At 36.6% G+C, this 16178-nt stretch overlaps 1 protein-coding gene across 2 annotated transcripts; it reads left to right on the top strand.

The window, feature by feature from the left end:
- The first annotated feature begins 1594 nt into the window (after positions 1-1594).
- LOC144642454 (E3 ubiquitin-protein ligase Mdm2-like) lies at positions 1595-14685 on the top strand. Of its 2 annotated transcripts, none has more exons than XM_078501412.1 (7): positions 1595-1912; positions 6393-6439; positions 7653-7712; positions 8382-8567; positions 8881-8961; positions 9578-9770; positions 10371-14685. In XM_078501412.1, the coding sequence occupies exons 1-7, from the start codon at positions 1875-1877 to the stop codon at positions 10777-10779; spliced, it is 1014 nt and encodes a 337-aa protein (XP_078357538.1). In that variant the 5' UTR covers positions 1595-1874; the 3' UTR covers positions 10780-14685. The 2 variants fall into 2 exon arrangements, with proteins under 2 accessions (XP_078357538.1, XP_078357537.1); XM_078501411.1 differs by having other exon boundaries at positions 1610-1912; positions 8373-8567.
- Positions 14686-16178: the final 1493 nt, after the last annotated feature.

Raw genomic sequence — 16178 nt, 5'->3', positions numbered from 1 at the left:
GGATACAAGCTGAAAAACGTGAAGGACTTTCTTTCAGATATAGTTTGCAGTCCGTGCGGACGCAAACTGGTCAATCTGTGTGCTACATTTAACGCCGAACCGTACACAATGTTGAACTGCCCACGATAAAATTTCATCCAAATTTTCCAGATAATCTGTCAGATTGCAGGCTGACATTCCCATAGACCTGACCTCCAAAATTTGGTCCTTTACGATGCTTTGAAGTGGTGAAACGACAATTAGGCTGGCGAAGCCTGTTCCACCATCGCGTTTTCTTTTTACCTCCATCATCAGAACTAACAACTGGAAGATTAAACTTTTGCCGAATCCGGTCGGCAACACCGCCATTACACTCTTTGCCATCGAAAAGATGACGCAATGCTTGCCTCTGTTCGCATTTCAAAGAAAAGTTTTGACCTCTGCTCTGCAATTTGGTCAAAAACTTCCTGCAGACAGGACTCGAAAAACTCATCCGCAGACATGCACGTGCTCCAGTGTTTACATACACGAGTCAAATTTGGGATGACAGACAAAATACAACTCTCACAAGACTCACATTTCCGATGACAGACCGATTTTTTTTGCAAAGCGACAAATTAATCCCTCGAGACGTTCAGAGCCAATCAAAATTTACCGGTTATTCCCTCGTGGCCATTCCAGCCAATGAGATATTTTTCGTTCTCTCAGAGAACGAAAAAAAACGGATTTCGGGGGGTTTAATTTCCGGGCAGGCGTCTCCTCGATTTTCTCCTCGCGCGGCCTTCTCGTGATCGCGCACTCTTTTACGCGCGCTAAAAACTACACAGACGCCTGCTACGCAGGCTAGTTGATGTGATATATCGAACACAAGAGACAATTTGGGTATAGCAAAAATAGTAACGAAATTTAGCATGCGCCTTCTGCAATTTCTTGACTCTCAATTAAGTTTCTTGGGAAAAGAACGTGATATTGCAAAACGAACCTCTATCCTATTTATCTGCGAGTACGCCTCAGACGCCTTTCCTTTTGATGAGATCATTCAATATGACCCTTTCATGGAAGGTGGCCAAACCCTCATTAATATTTTTGTTTTGATTTTGAGGCATTTAATTAAAGCTCGCGCCGTTTTTGTGTGCCATTTTCGCGCGCTAAACCGGTACCAGTCGTTCTGGGCTGGCTAGATTTTTTGTATCGAACCTTTTTATTAACTTTAACAACGAAAGGGATAAGGCCATTAACGGAATTTATTATTTTCTGTTTTATGTAAGAGATTTCACTATAACGTGTCCGCACGAGTCTACAACTGTGGTTAGAAAACCGAAAGTGCCGACAGCCATGTCAAAGGCCACAGAGGGCACTCATGCGCGCGAAATTTCCATTGATAGCGTGCTGATAAAAAGCGCGCGAAAGTGAAACCTTGACAACAGAAACCTGTCAAAAACAACCAATTAGCATCGAGATTAAAATTTAAAGAACCAATGATAATCAGGACATGCTTGGGCAAGTTGATGAACTTTTACAAGCCTTTATTTCCGGTCAGATGCGTATCGCTTCAAACCACTTCCGCTACTTGGGAGAAATTCAACCCGAACGGTTTGAGCAAAACGCGCGCTGAAGGACTTACATATTCCTCGCTTGGACCTTCAGTCGCCTCTCTCGACCTTGTTTGTAGTGGATTTTTCCATGATTTAAATATGAGCACAGTCTTGCGAAGCTGAAGTAATTTGCCAATCGAAAAGAGGTGTTTTTATTAGAATATTAGACTGCGATCACTGTGAAATTCTCTTTACGTCGGAAACGTAAGTTGGATTCGACCCTGTGGTTCGAAAACTCGAACAAGAAAATCCATGTGAGGTGACGAGACGGGTTGAAGTGAGTGAAAGGAGGGCTAGTGGATGGTAATGGATGGGGCTTTGGTGGAACAGAAAGCTTGGTAAGAGATAAATACTTACAAATAGTTTTGCCGTTGATTGTTTACGAGCCCGAAATAATTTGTATCGTCAGCGTTTTGCGCACGAAATTTTTACTACGACTTCCTTTAAAGCTGTGAACAGTTCAATGAAATGAGTTTGTTCGCATGCCAAAATTATTCGCTCCTGTTAACCCTAGCTTTCCGTTTTCGCTTTTAAGCTGTTTGGTTTGGACTATTTTTTATGTGCATTGACTCTATAAATGCTTGAAATATGTAAGTCAGCTATTAAACATGCATTTGTTTTGCAATATTATCGCACCGATAAACAACCGTGTGATATAATTTTGGAAATCGCATGGTAAAATGGCAAAAGTATGGTTACCTGTGTGATTACAAATTTATCCACTGTTAACATTTCATATGGTCAAGACTAAAATTGAGTTATTTTGCTATTTCTAAGTTTAACACCCCAAAGAAAAATAGTTTACATGCTGCGATATTTTTTGAACATGTACGGACACATCGAAATCTTGACGGAGTTCTTTATTTGACTCTGACAATGTTGGGAAAATTACGATTAAGAAAAATGGAACGAGAATTTTCCCGCTCTGTAGCTAAGAAATTTAATAACATCACAAGAAATTCAGAGGTCAGAGGATCTGAGAGGCTTATGTTGATTTTACTGTTGTATTTTTTGGCCATTCATACATGAACAACAACAGATCATATAGTCACATGTAGGGAAAGTTATTCCTTGTTGCTAGACTTTCATTTTCGGTAGATTTATCACAAACGTATTTCGGTCTAGAACATTCATTGTACTTGTCTATTTAAGATTTTTATTCCTCAACGCGACACGCGTATGAAATAAATCCCTGATTATACCATAAGTTGTCGAATGATGCCGCCATAGTCGAGATGTTAAAAGGTCGCTTTCCCACGCTCAAGGCTAACCCGTATCTAATTTCTTGGCATCACTCTTTTCCTTTCCTCTTTTTTACATCAGATTACAAAGCACTTTGTTTATTGTTAGCAGGGAAGAGCTAAGCTTGGCAAGGTTCAACTCTGCTCTTCTCAGTTTTCTGTCGAGTGTTTTTGGAGCCTTCCAACTGTTTCTTGGCCCTTTTGTTGGAACATTAATCATGACAGCGACACGATCGGGGCTCTCTAGTTGCCAATTATTGGTTTTTTGTCGATCTTAACATTCCTTTTAGCGATAAATCTCAGAAGATTTCGGTATTATTGGCTTACAAGCTTCCGTACATGTAGACGATGTACGAATTATAATTTTTTTTACTAGTGTAAATTTCATTACGCGTTTTGCACAAGACCTCGTGCTATTTGCATTCTGCATGCGGTGTTGTTGACCTAAGATAGCTCAGTGAAAACCCTGTTATCGACTTTTCTGCCAGAAAACCTTAAAAAGATGTGGTTTGTAATGAACGATTTGCAAAAACAAACTTCGATTGCATTCTTTCGTGATGACTGCAAAACTGTGGTATTGAGATTTGTGACAAGCCTCGACCTGCCTTCAAACATGTCCAAACAAACTGCACCGCTCCGCAGAGAGAATACTGGTTGGCAAAACAAGCTTTAGTGCCTTTAGGTTTGGTTCACTGCCCACGAATAATTAGCGTACCACAGATTGTTGCTAAGTTATGCAGACCTAAATACATAAGCTTTTAATTCAAAAATGTCTCATCTGCAGCTTTTGTAGGATTTTACAACAAGATTTACCCTTCTTTTCTAGTCACTGGTACAACTCTGTCTCTATTCATTTCCATAATATATTGCTTTAGAGTGGACATTTCTAGGAATTGCCAAGGTCATGTTTTGTTGAATGTTGGCTCTGCTCTTTAAATTAGTTTTTTTTTTCCTGATCGTAAAAATACCATATGATCTTTTGTGGTTTCTGGCAAAAACATTTTGCATGACACTGTTGTACACAAATAATTATTAATATGTTCCCTCGGTGAAACAGATACTCGATAAAATGTTTTGTTCTTTTAGCAAGATGTTTTTTCAAACTTGAACAGGCTTGTGAGACAGGTCATCTGGGAGGGGTATATATTAGGACCTACATGTCATTCTTCAGACAATAATAGCTTATAACCCTGCATGAAACATAACTGGGATAGTTAAGAATCTAAGAGCATTTCAAATTGAGATCACCAAGATCTGTTGATTTAAAGTTGATTGCTAGTAATCTCATTTGGACTTCCTAAAATGTACATTTTAAATTTGAACTTAACATACCTACATTCCATCTAGTTTCCCCTATTCCACGTGGGTATAAGGGGGCCTCGAAAAGACCAAACCATTAATTCTCCCAAGGTGTATAGCAAAAACGGTGTGAAGAAAGAATGGAGAATTTTTAAACTGATATATTCAGACAGACAGGGTTAAGATAAGGTTTCAGCATTGCTCGATATTGTACTTCCGTGCTGGGATATATAGGCAAATCATTTGCAATCTTGAAAGCTGGCCTGTGCAGAGACAGGGATCTAAGCCTATATATGTAAACATCTCTAAGCCCATGTAGTCATCTGAAAGCCCAGTAGCTAATAATTAAGGCTGCAGCCTTGATTATTGGCTGCTGGGCAGGTAACTTCAGTTCGTAAATTTATCACCCTCATATACTGATAGGGACCTAGTCAGCCCCATCAGTTTCGCGATTAAATAAATTTTATTGATTGATTGATTATTGAATGCAGGGACAGACATCTCCAACCACAACCTTAATCAGTATCCACTTGTCTAGAAACTTTGTACATGCACATGTAAATCTACTAGTCTGCATTTGTGACCCTGACAACCTGACATAAGATGATCAATGCAGAGATTTAGATTTTTCTTAGCCTGTAGCAGTAGTCACGGGAAGTAGTGACTAAGTAAATTTAACACACTGGTATACAAATCAAAAGAAGACAAATAAAATGTTTTATTCTAACCGTGCCACCACATAACTGATTCATTGTAATTATATATATACTGTATAGTCATCTGCCTGATGCCTAGTGGAACAAGTTGTTGAACACTGCCAGTATCATAAGCGGCAACCTGCACACATTTTCCTATACATGTGTTCTAAATTTATTTTAATGTAGAAGGCCATTTAATTTTATTTTCATTTCTTCATTGATCTTTTAATTTAACATTGAGTAGGATGTCAAGAATCAGTGATATTTACTTTACTTCCATTCATTATGTTTATTTACTTTACTATTTAATTTTGTTTTTTGTTGGTTATCAAAATGATGCTCTGACCCTGGTCATTGGAGACAGGGTAGAATTTCACAATGCAATAGGGAACTGTTTATAACACTAAGTAAATAATCTGTATATAAGTTCATCAATTTAACCCTTTTCATTTTAGAGTCCAACATTGTTTCATGTTAAGTGCTTCCAGTTTTCAGTTGTACCAGCTGCAATGCTATTAAAGCTGACCTATCAAATGATTGCTTTTGATCATTTCTGTGGGGCTGTTCCAAGCTAAACCTAGACACTTTTCAGAGATATAGGAGAATAAGTTAGAAAGAGTTTTGTTATCAGGCCAGCGGGCTCATCCATTTTAACCATTTTGTACGCATAGTAACTGGGAGTAGAAAAAATTATCCAGATGATCTCCCCTGGCTACACCCCTTCCCCATTTCCACTCTATTATAATAATAATAATTTAATACTTATTCAGCGCAAATTAGCATATGAATATGATCAAATGCGCCTACATCAAGTTAATTTAAAAACTTAAAAAGAAGAAAACAAACAAACAAACAAAACAAATTTACGAATATTATATGAAGATATATAAGAATACAATTAAAAACGTTCCTAGTATAAAAATCGAAAACTCAAGATTAAAATTAAAACTAAATCTAAAACTAAAATTCGTGGAAGTCATGCTAAAAAGAGGCTCTAGCTGTAACACGCAAATGCTTTCTTGAACAAGTATGTCTTAATTGTTCGTTTAAAAAGATCGTAGCTTTTTATCGATCTAATGTCTGATGGTAATTTATTCCACAGTCCAGGGGCTGCTACTTGAAACGATTTGTCTCCTAGGGTTTTCTTGGTCTTTGCCCTTGATGGCTGCAGCAATAGTTCCTTGCACGATCGCAGGTTGAATCTTGTTTGGTCTCTGATCTTGATCAAGTTACAAATATAAGACGGTGCAGCGCCATAAATTGCCTTAAAAGTTAGGATCAACACTTTGTACTCGATCCTAAAACATACCGAAAGCCAGTGAAGACGTTTTAAAGTAGGTGTTATGTGGTCAAATTTAGGTGTCTGACTGACTAATCGGGCCGCACAATTCTGTATACGCTGAAGCTTACCAATATGATTGTGTCCTCTCTGGCCAAGTGTTTAAGCTATTAATACAAATTTTTTTTTTTTCATTCTCGCAACTTTCTGAAAGTCTGTTACTGGGAGCTAGAAATGGTTCATGATTATATTTTTTAATTGTAATAAAGTTGAACTTTTTCCTTCTTATTTCTCTTATCAGTGAGATACTGATTGCTCCGCAGTGTGACAGTTCTGACAATGAGCAAGGTAATTATTTCTGTTACCCCTTAAATAGAAGGTTTTAATTATAGTTAATAGTAATAGATTGATCGCTCACTTGGGACACATAATATTTTAGGTTTTGAAGTGTCAAGAATTTTGATGGGAAGGAGACCAGCATCACCTTACGGTGGTTTACAACAGATGGGTCCTCGAATGGGTCCTCCCCCTCCTTGTATTCTTGTCTACTTCAGCCTCCTGACCCATTTCGGTACTCCCAAGTACATACAATTTTAATGACTTATTGGCTTAATATACAATCATTTAAGGAACAAAGTGGCGGCATAAACAAAAGGTTTTGCGTTGGTCATGATCGGAACCTGCGTAGTAAATTATGCTGAAATTAAAGGAGCTATGTTACGGTATTTTAAATCATTTTTCTGATTAGTTTGAAATTGAAAGAATCCTCATAATAATAGTTTTCTAGGGTAGGAAAACACCAATGGAGTAATAAAAACCTGAAAATAAACAAGGATGGTTTCAACTGATGACGATCAAGACGGATTATGAGCAACTAAATTGAAAAAAAATTGCGAATTTTTTCAAGTAGTTGAGTTGTCCGTGACGTTGCACCTTCAAGCCATAAGAGGCCCAAAATTCTTCATCGGAAATGGAATAAAATTCTTCCAAAATTGTTACTCTAGTACTGAACAAACTAGCCTATTCTGTGTATTGGATTTGGCTTGGTCAAAAGTTAGGTTAAACTAGTAAGGTCTCCGTTCCGTGACTAAAAGAGAATTACCATATTGTTAATACTACCGTCGCTTGCATCTAAGCGTGAACACGTGCCGCCGAAACATGATCTAATTGGGTATCAAACGTGGCATGATTGGTCATCAATCGTTTGAAGTTTAGCAGACCGTAACGGCAACTTTCGCGCGGAAGCGAAACTTCAACACATTCCGGTTTCGAAACAGTCAAAATGGCGGAAAGATTGGATATCAAGACTTCCTTCAACAAATTGATCCTGATCTGTGTCGATATGCATCTGCAGGTTCACTTGAATCACTTCTGGTGCAAAGTTTCGCCTGTTCTCAGTGTTTAGGGTGAGCATTTTGAGCGTGAAAGTTGCCGTTACGGTCTGCTAAACTTCAATGTTTCATGACGAAACATGCCATGTTTGATACCCAATTAGATCATGTTTCGGCGGCTCGTGTTCAGGCTTAGATGCAAGCGACGGTATTATTTCAAAATTACACAGGAAGTTTTTGTAACAGCCCAAAGAAGCCTTACAGGAAACGGAAAAGGGAATCTTTGTCAGGTAGAGTAAAATATGTTTACGTTGGACTTTTGTTATCCTAATTTAAAGCCTCATCCAAAAATATAAATAAAAAACGAAACAACCAACTCATATGATAAAATGTTCATCTTTGATCTTTAGTAAATAAATCTCAGTAAATTAAATGTGAAAACAGATTGTTTGAATGTCTGTCTTGTTAATGGCTTATAATTTAATTCCATTTGAGTGTTTTTCTAAATACACTAGAGTGTGATTGTATTTGTTTTGTTTAACTGTTTGTTTGTTGAGCTTATAATTGATTTGTTCAACTATTCATGGGCTGCCCAATCAGGATTGAAGCCAAATGATGTCTGACCTCATCGTTCTTGACACTAGTATAAAATAACTAATTAGCAGGTTTTGACCTTGGACATATTGCCTTCATTTTTTTCCAATCCAACTTTCAAAATACTCCAAACTCACATTCCTTGGTATTTGTGTTGAAATAAGTCACCATCTTGCAACACTTATGGTACGCTTTGCAATTCCAAGAATGTGCCCACTGTTATTGTATGAAATGGCAGACAACCGCAACAAAAATGTGTCTGGCTTTCTTTGGTTAATTTTGTTTTAAGCTTATTGAAATCAATCTGTTAAGTGGAAGTGTGGCATTAAGTGTTGTTATTTTAATTAATTATACAGATGTTTTAGGTGTAAAAGGCAGCTACAGTCCTGCTCGGCAGATCCCATGGTGCATTGGGTTCACATCGGCAAGAGCGTCAGAGAGCGAGAGTGAACTGTCTGAGCCATCAAGCACAGTGTACATTGTCAAAGGATATGAATCTGCTGTGACTGCTATTGTAACAGACTCGGAAGATGACCTGTTTTTTCTTAATGGTAAGTAAGTCACTTCGTGTGATCTTGAGGTGAGAATGAAAAAACGTGAAAAGTGTGAAACTGCAGGCATAATCTACTTAATTTGTGTAGTATGTGTTGAAAAGAATGACATACTATTTGCATTTCTACTATTCACATTTTTGTCATACTCTAATCTTCCCTCATGGAGTTTAAAGTGGAAAGAGCTTTGTAATACCTAGACTAGTACCAGCTGAGGGTGATTTTGGCAGGCAAGAAGCCAACAACACAATTTTTGATTGAAAGATTGTTTGGTTTATTGATGCATTTGTCTGCTTGGTTTTTTTTTTATTAGAAACTGTGGAATATGAGCCGCCTGATTCTGATAGCGAGGAAGCTGAGGAGGATGAGGATGAAGATGATGACGAAGATGAAGGTAAGTGACAAGTACACTTGTGCACAAAGCTGTTGGGACACTTGGCTAGTTTCCACTAATTTGGTTACCGCAGCTCATCATTTCAAACCCCCCCCCCCCCAGCCCCATTTTCAATGTTGTCGGGTTGTGAAAACAAAGCTGGATGAATTGTAAACCCCATGAATCAACATTGAGCAGAGGGAAAGGGGGGGGGGGTAAAATATGTTTTACGTGCCTTTAAGTCAAGACATTTATGACAAGTGTGTGAAATTTGTTTGTCTCAATATGTTTGTCCAATATAGTAGCAGTGAATGTGGAATCTGGATTCTCTTGCAAAAAAAAATAATAATTATACTGACTTCTTTAATACCCAAGAGAGTTCTAAACTGAACTCTCTTTACAAATTTATGACGTGTCTGAGGAACAATGTCTACAGGGAGCTGAAGAGTGAAAGGTGGAAAAGAAAAATTGTGTCTTAAACATTCAACAATGATTTTTACATAGTAAATAAAATCTGTAAAACTACCAGCAGACAAAATATATCTTTACATTGTACTATCACAAAAGTAAATTTCCCTTTTGGTGCCTTTAAAACAAGTCTGTACTCACCGTGTTTTTTTTTTTTAATCTCAACTAGAAGTTATAATCAGCTCAGATGAGGAAGATCCCGGTGCTGAAGGTGGAGATGAGTACGAAGGTGAATCAGATTCAGAAATTGACGAAGATGACTTGTGGGCATGCTCGCAATGTAACCTGAAAAACCATCCAATGTCACGTCAGTGTGCTCGTTGCTGGACTGAGAGACATGAGTGGTTGCCTCACTTGAAAAGGTGTGTAGTACATATTTGGAAGCAGTGTGTTGTTGCAGTTCAAAATTAGACTTATCAGAGTATATATCTATATATGTAAAGTACATATATATATAAAGTACATATATCTATAAAATACATATAAAGTATAGGGGAAAAGAGAATTACGAAAATTGTCAAAATATCTAAATTAACATAATGTGTGTGAAAAAAGTATTATTTTGAACTTTTAAAAGTCCAAGAAGAAGTATCTTAAATGTGAGATGGTGGGTAAAATTACATAAGAAACCTGTTGCAATGTGTAAAACATGCATATGGAAGGTAATGTCCCTACAAACTTGCACCAGCTGAAAGTCAATATGTGTAGCCTGCTTTTTTTATGTTAAAACCAAATGTGCTTGTGGTAACAAAATGTTTCAACTTAGGTCTTGTTTCAAAACTTCAGTAAGGTTGACTAAATTTACCCAACAAGTAAATGGAAAAGTTCTGATGATTATAATGATGCTGATGATGATGATGATGATGATGATGACGATGATGATGATCATGATGATGATGAATGAAAAGTAAGTGGAAGTATGCAGAAATCAGGAACTAATTTGTCCATATTTTTTTCTGTAGAATGGCTTCAGAACCTGCTATGGATTTGTCGAGAGTCACAGACACGCCTACGTCACCATTGCTTCAAAAATCATCATCGCTTGCTGTTGCGCCAACTATTGAAAATCCTTGCTCATCATCATTTGATTTATCGACACTCAAGCAACAACCTGAGACAAGACAAGCATTAAGTGCTGAAAGCACTGAACAGACTGTAACACAACATTCTGAAAATAAACACTCTGCATCGGCTTTTACTCCAGACTTGTGTGTCATTTGCTTGACACAACCTCGAAATGCAAGTATTGTGCATGGACGAACAGGCCATCAAGTTTGTTGCATTGGGTGTGCAGAGAGACTAAAGGAAGGTAAAAAGAAATGCCCTGTGTGTCGTAAGAAAATCAAACTTGTGGTGAAAAACTTCTTCTAGTCGATATATACGTTTATCCAGACCTTCTACTTCTCTGGCAGAGTTTTCATATACTATACGTCACTGGATTGAAAGTTCTGCTAAGTATGTCAGTTTACATTCCAGAGCACTGTTGGGTATCGTTGTAATTGCATGATTGACTATACTTCTGTCACATCAAAAGACAGTTACAAGTTTGGCACCCAACTCTTGAAATCTCCTAACTTTTTCTTTCTCAACCAAGAATGCCCCAAGTTATCTTAATTAAGACATTTTCCACTCATTTTATTTTTCACTCGCCTCTGAGTTCTTCAGTTTAAACCCAAAGAAAATTTGATAGACTAAAAGTTTCAGTGTAATTGCTTCAACACAAATATTCTAAAAGTTTGATGACAGTTTTATTTCTCATTAGCCCTTGGACATACATGCAAACTAATACCCACAGAAACCATGTAAGGATGGGGTGCAGATTTTCCCCACCCCTCCCCTCCCTTGCATTTCCCTTGTTATAAGAATCATTGAAATCATTGTTCCTTTAGTATGGAGCACACAACTACAGAGTTATTGAAGAAAACTTGAAAAATACCACAAACAAAGAATTGTAGCTAAAAACTTTGTGGTAAACTTGCATGTTGAAACTTGGTTGCCAAGCCAATGTCAAGTGCCATAGACAAACACTTACATCAAAATGCTTAAGAGGGAGAAATGAAAAAAACCTATGCCCCCAATCCCCACCTTGAACATCCAAGGGTTAATTTGTTGTACTGTAAGTCCCCAAGGTCCCTGAATGTTGTACCATCATGCCCTCAGGCAAGACACTTAACTTTCACCATGCCCCTCTTCACCCAGGAGTATAAATGGGTACCGGTAAATTGTTACGTAACAATGCTGGGGGATAACCTGCGATGGACCACCATCCCATCATCCTAATCACTATGGAAACAGGAGATAAGTGCTGGCACTTAGATCTCCTAAGGATTTTATGAGATATCTGACTTGTCAGGTAAAATAAATGTGCGACAGGGTCACAGTAGGTGATCATTATGTTGTTCAAGGTTTTTTGGTTTGAAGTCCCCACCCCCCACCCCTTGGAAACTTTCTCGTCTCCCCCTCTGCCTCGGTTTTTTCAATGACCTTCCATGGGGTGGGTATGGATATTATCTGGAATTACACATTGGTATTTCATAATAACTGACTTCCATGTAATGTGTAGATGATTTAATGAATGTTTAGAACAACAAATTAAACTGAATCAGCAAGACAGGACAGCCATAGGTATTTAATAATGTTATTAAAATATTGCATAAAATTATGTTTTTAACATTGATGTAGTTTCCATGTGGGAACGCATTACATAGTATTATTGATGTTTCTTTGTTTTCGAGAATTTTGTTTATCATGAGCGACTGGCTTAAATTAAGCAAAGTTTCACAAATCGTCTTGAAAACAGTTAGATGGTAAATAACCCAATATAATTTTTTACATAAATATGTACATGTATTATCATAAACAGTGTGCCGAGTGTAAAAAGTAGTTTATATACCAGGTTAAACAACCAATCAACACACTTGTTATAACATACATTATTGGATAGGAAAAGCATGAAAAAGCATCTAGCTTTTATAAAATTTGCTGATGCATAGCATTTTTACTAAAGAATTATTTTTAATCAATATTGTCGACAAATATATTTTTAATGTTTTTTTTGGCGGGGTGAAGGGGAAGGAGTTATTCAGCCCCGATCAAATCTTCCGGTTAAAACATAGAAAAGAAAATTATTGACTTATTAATGTTTTGGTGTATATATGTGAAGTATTGTTCGTGTTCCAAAAGGAAATATAAAATAACCAAACACTTTTTACAGAGCTTCACAATAATTTTTTATTATTCTTGGTCCACTGCGAAACTGCTTCTTTTTTGTAGTCAACCTGAAAGAAGAATAAACATCTCAAAAAAAATATGCTAAACAGTACATACAAATTGCAAGACTTAAAAGATGTTAAATTCAGGGTCATTTCACAAGAAAAGGTGTATTGTCTTGTATTATGAAATGTCTAAACAGAATTCTAATTCGCTGGACCAAGATTATTCCTAGTTGAAATTCTCACTGGTGTGTGAAGTTCCTTTTGGTTATATATTCACAAAAAGGATTTTTTTTCAGTGCATTCACTAATTTAAGGGCCTCATTAGCATTATGTAGTTATAGTTTCAAGGCCTTTTGGTTTGATGTTTACATAGTATGCATGGTAGTTTTGAGCGATTTCTTTTTCCCTTTATATTACTCATAAGATTGCCTTTGTAAGGTTATTACGTACACTACATTGTGAAAATTAATACTCTTGCTGTTTTTTTGCGCAAATTAGCAAATGTTGGATTGCTCCATTAATATTGCATTTTGTTTTATAGTCTGAGTTATTATCCTATAGAAATCAGGGAATTATTTATTGAAGTAATACGACTGAATATGGTGCAACCTCAAAAATGCTCAGCGTTAAAACAGTCGTTATCCATTGTCATTTATGAAGAAGTGTTCATTTTCTCAATATTTGATCACTTACATTCAGAGGTTCATTTTACCTGAATTCTTTTTAAGGTTGCACTGTACAAAGACGTCTTTAAGAATTGTAACAATAAATTAAATTAGAGTGCAGTTCAGTATTTTGTGTACTGTAATTCTTTTTTAGTAGTTTACATTTAAAGTATTTTAAATTGGTTTAGATTGAAGTAGTACTAACATAAAATATCAGATATATTTTTAGTGACAGATTTGTGATAAGAAAACATTTTATATAATCGGCGTGTTTCACTAGTGCAACATAACCAACATTTGGTTAATTACACTAGTGTAACAAGCTGCCGGTTGACAGCACTTTACTGATGTGGAGTATATACAAACTGTCAACTACACTCGGCTGAACTGTCTTGCTGATTTACATAAATTAATTTATTGTTACTGTTTTTTTTTAAGTTTAGGTATTAAATGAACCTTTTTAGTCCTTAGTAAGACTGCTATACATTTCTGCTGGATGGAAATGTATTTATATTGTAACGAAACATTTTGGTCAATTTTGAGAAATGACTTTGAGCTTAGTTGTTAAACAAGTAATGTTGCACAAGTTTCACTTTTGTGGAATAAATGAAACTTTTATTTTGCCTGGTCGAATTTTGGAAGGGTGAAATGCTGATTCGAAATCGCCAATCATTTCTGACATATGATTTCCATTTGATGAAGTTGACGAAAGTCGAAAATGTCAAATGAAAGATTTTGGCTTAAAAATTCCCTCTTAGATGACTGAGGGAGCATAGCTGAAAAGGAGACATTTTGGGGGGTTATGGATGACCTTGGAGCCCACAGCTGACAATACAACTGTAGTAACACGCTACGTTTGAGATGAAAGGTCTAAACATAGTTAAATGTGAAAACATAAAAATAGTGTATGTTTCTTGATTAGCGAGTTAATATGTTTTAGCCACTGTTGATGAGATCTTATTTTAGCTATTTCTTGTTCTGCTATAAACTAACCGAGGCCTTGCGTGGATTTTAAAAAACCTCAAGACGTTATTGCCATTTTCTAGTGATAAGCCTTTCCGTTTGTGATTGGCTTAAACATCAAGACACAATTTGGAATTTCAATTAGTGACATGAAGACGTCTTGCAAGGCCTAGGTACTGCATTAATCATTCCTTTCTACTCTTATTCTTTGTTTCTGCCAAGTATTCTCGTTTTTCTTAAGGCTTTGAACGCTTTAGAGGTTCTTTGTGACAGCAGAAACGGAAACTAGTCAAGTTATTGTACTGCAACCACCATTGTTGTACAGTAAGTAATGTTTGCAATGCAAAGATTGCATCATTCTTGTCTATTGTCAAAAGCATGAAAACGTTTTGTGCTTGTGTTGGAGTTATCAATAAAAGTAAAGCATGGTTGAACGTGTCTGCTGTTTGTGTTTTATGTAATAACTTATAATGGAAGTTTGGTAGAAATATCCTCCCTTTTTGGGGGGAAATACTAACTCCCCCCCCCCCCCCAAAAAATTTTTTTTATTTTTTTAAAAAAAACTACCAAAATGTCCCCCCCTTTTTTTAGCTTATTTTTTAAACGTTTTTTCAAGAATTCGTTTTACTATTGTTTTTAGGCGAAAACAATTAGCAAGTCGGAAACAGTCATCGATAAGTAATAATTAGTTGATGTTTCGAGCAATAACACAAAATCTTTTTTTACAAAATAATTCATTTTATTCATCAAAACCAAGAACGTCCCCTCGGCCGCTTTTCTTTTGGTCAGCATAATAAGGCGATCCGATTTCTTGATCATGCGTAGCGTACTCAGTTGTGATTCAGTGTCAGCCAATCAGATTTGAATAGAAGTCCGTTAAATCGCGGGCTTTCCGAATTGGAAAAGACCAGAGTCTGCGTTCCTGATGCTGACCAAAACAAAAGCGGGCTCTGGGGATGAAATTATTCGTTTCCTAAATTCTAACCGAGCGTGGGATTGAGTGCTTGTGACGTCACCGATCAAAATGAGGTCGAGGCTCAAAATGAGCTGTGCGAACTTGGTGAAAACCTTGAAAACTAACCTCCAGTTTCGCTTAATGCCAAGGCTGTATAATAAATGTTTACTTCATGCGAACTCCAGGCTATTAAAACAAAGCATTAATCTATCGCCATTTCTCGTCCGTGCACAATATTCTTCAAGAAACTTAGGGCTTATGTTGACTATGTTTTCTCTTCCAAGTGTTAAAGTTGTAAAAAGAAAAAAAAAATCCATTTGCCGTTGTGCGGAGAGAAAAAGAAATTAAAAGACGTGAAAATGGTCTGCAAATTAACTTGCGCTGAATAAAACACTTCCAATCAGCCTTCTTTCAAAACGTCACTGATTTATAAAACGCCGGAAGAACGGCGAACAAAAGCCATTTACTTGATCTGAAAACAAATGCTTCAATAAGAAGAGAACGGGTTCTATGTAAAATTGGAAACCTACTTTTAATTGCCGTGTGTCTTCTGGGGTATAGTCTGTTTTAACAGAAAACGCGATAGCCTACATTACATATCAGTTCTTTTGGCGTTTAGCTGGTAAGTGGGTATTATTAGCTAAAGGTTAAAGGTAGATGCATAACGTTTTTTCCGTCTATATGTTCTTAAATTAATTACATCTTCGAGCAAAACACTTTCTCGTTTCTCTAGTTTGATGTTTATAGTGTTCGTTTGTACATTTATTCGACCTTTTCATGTTCTGCCGTACACAGAACTTTTGTAAAAATGTACAAATAAGTGTTGGGTACAAATCCTATTCGCACATTTCTGAAATTACTAAAAATATGGAGGAAAATTCAAATTCTGCGCAGACGACATAAGAAAGCGCCGAGGTATTGTTTGGTTTTGTTTTAAAAGGAATTGCACAAACTCTGAATGGTTTATTGACA

This window comes from Oculina patagonica, chromosome 2, assembly GCF_052425735.1.
Source record: "Oculina patagonica isolate OP01 chromosome 2, crgOcupat, whole genome shotgun sequence".
Taxonomy (NCBI): domain Eukaryota; kingdom Metazoa; phylum Cnidaria; class Anthozoa; order Scleractinia; family Oculinidae; genus Oculina; species Oculina patagonica.
The sequence above is the reverse complement of the archived record's forward strand: the minus strand, read 5'-3'. Positions and strand labels throughout refer to the sequence as shown.

Excerpts from the sequence above, each read along its gene's own strand:
- LOC144642454 (XM_078501411.1), top strand. The coding sequence starts at position 1,875 with ATGGTAATGGATGGGGCTTTGGTGGAACAGAAAGCTTG. Across the intron at positions 8,962-9,577 it reads AGATGATGACGAAGATGAAG|AAGTTATAATCAGCTCAGAT; the intron begins GTAAGTGACAAG and ends AATCTCAACTAG. Across the intron at positions 9,771-10,370 it reads TGGTTGCCTCACTTGAAAAG|AATGGCTTCAGAACCTGCTA; the intron begins GTGTGTAGTACA and ends TTTTTTCTGTAG.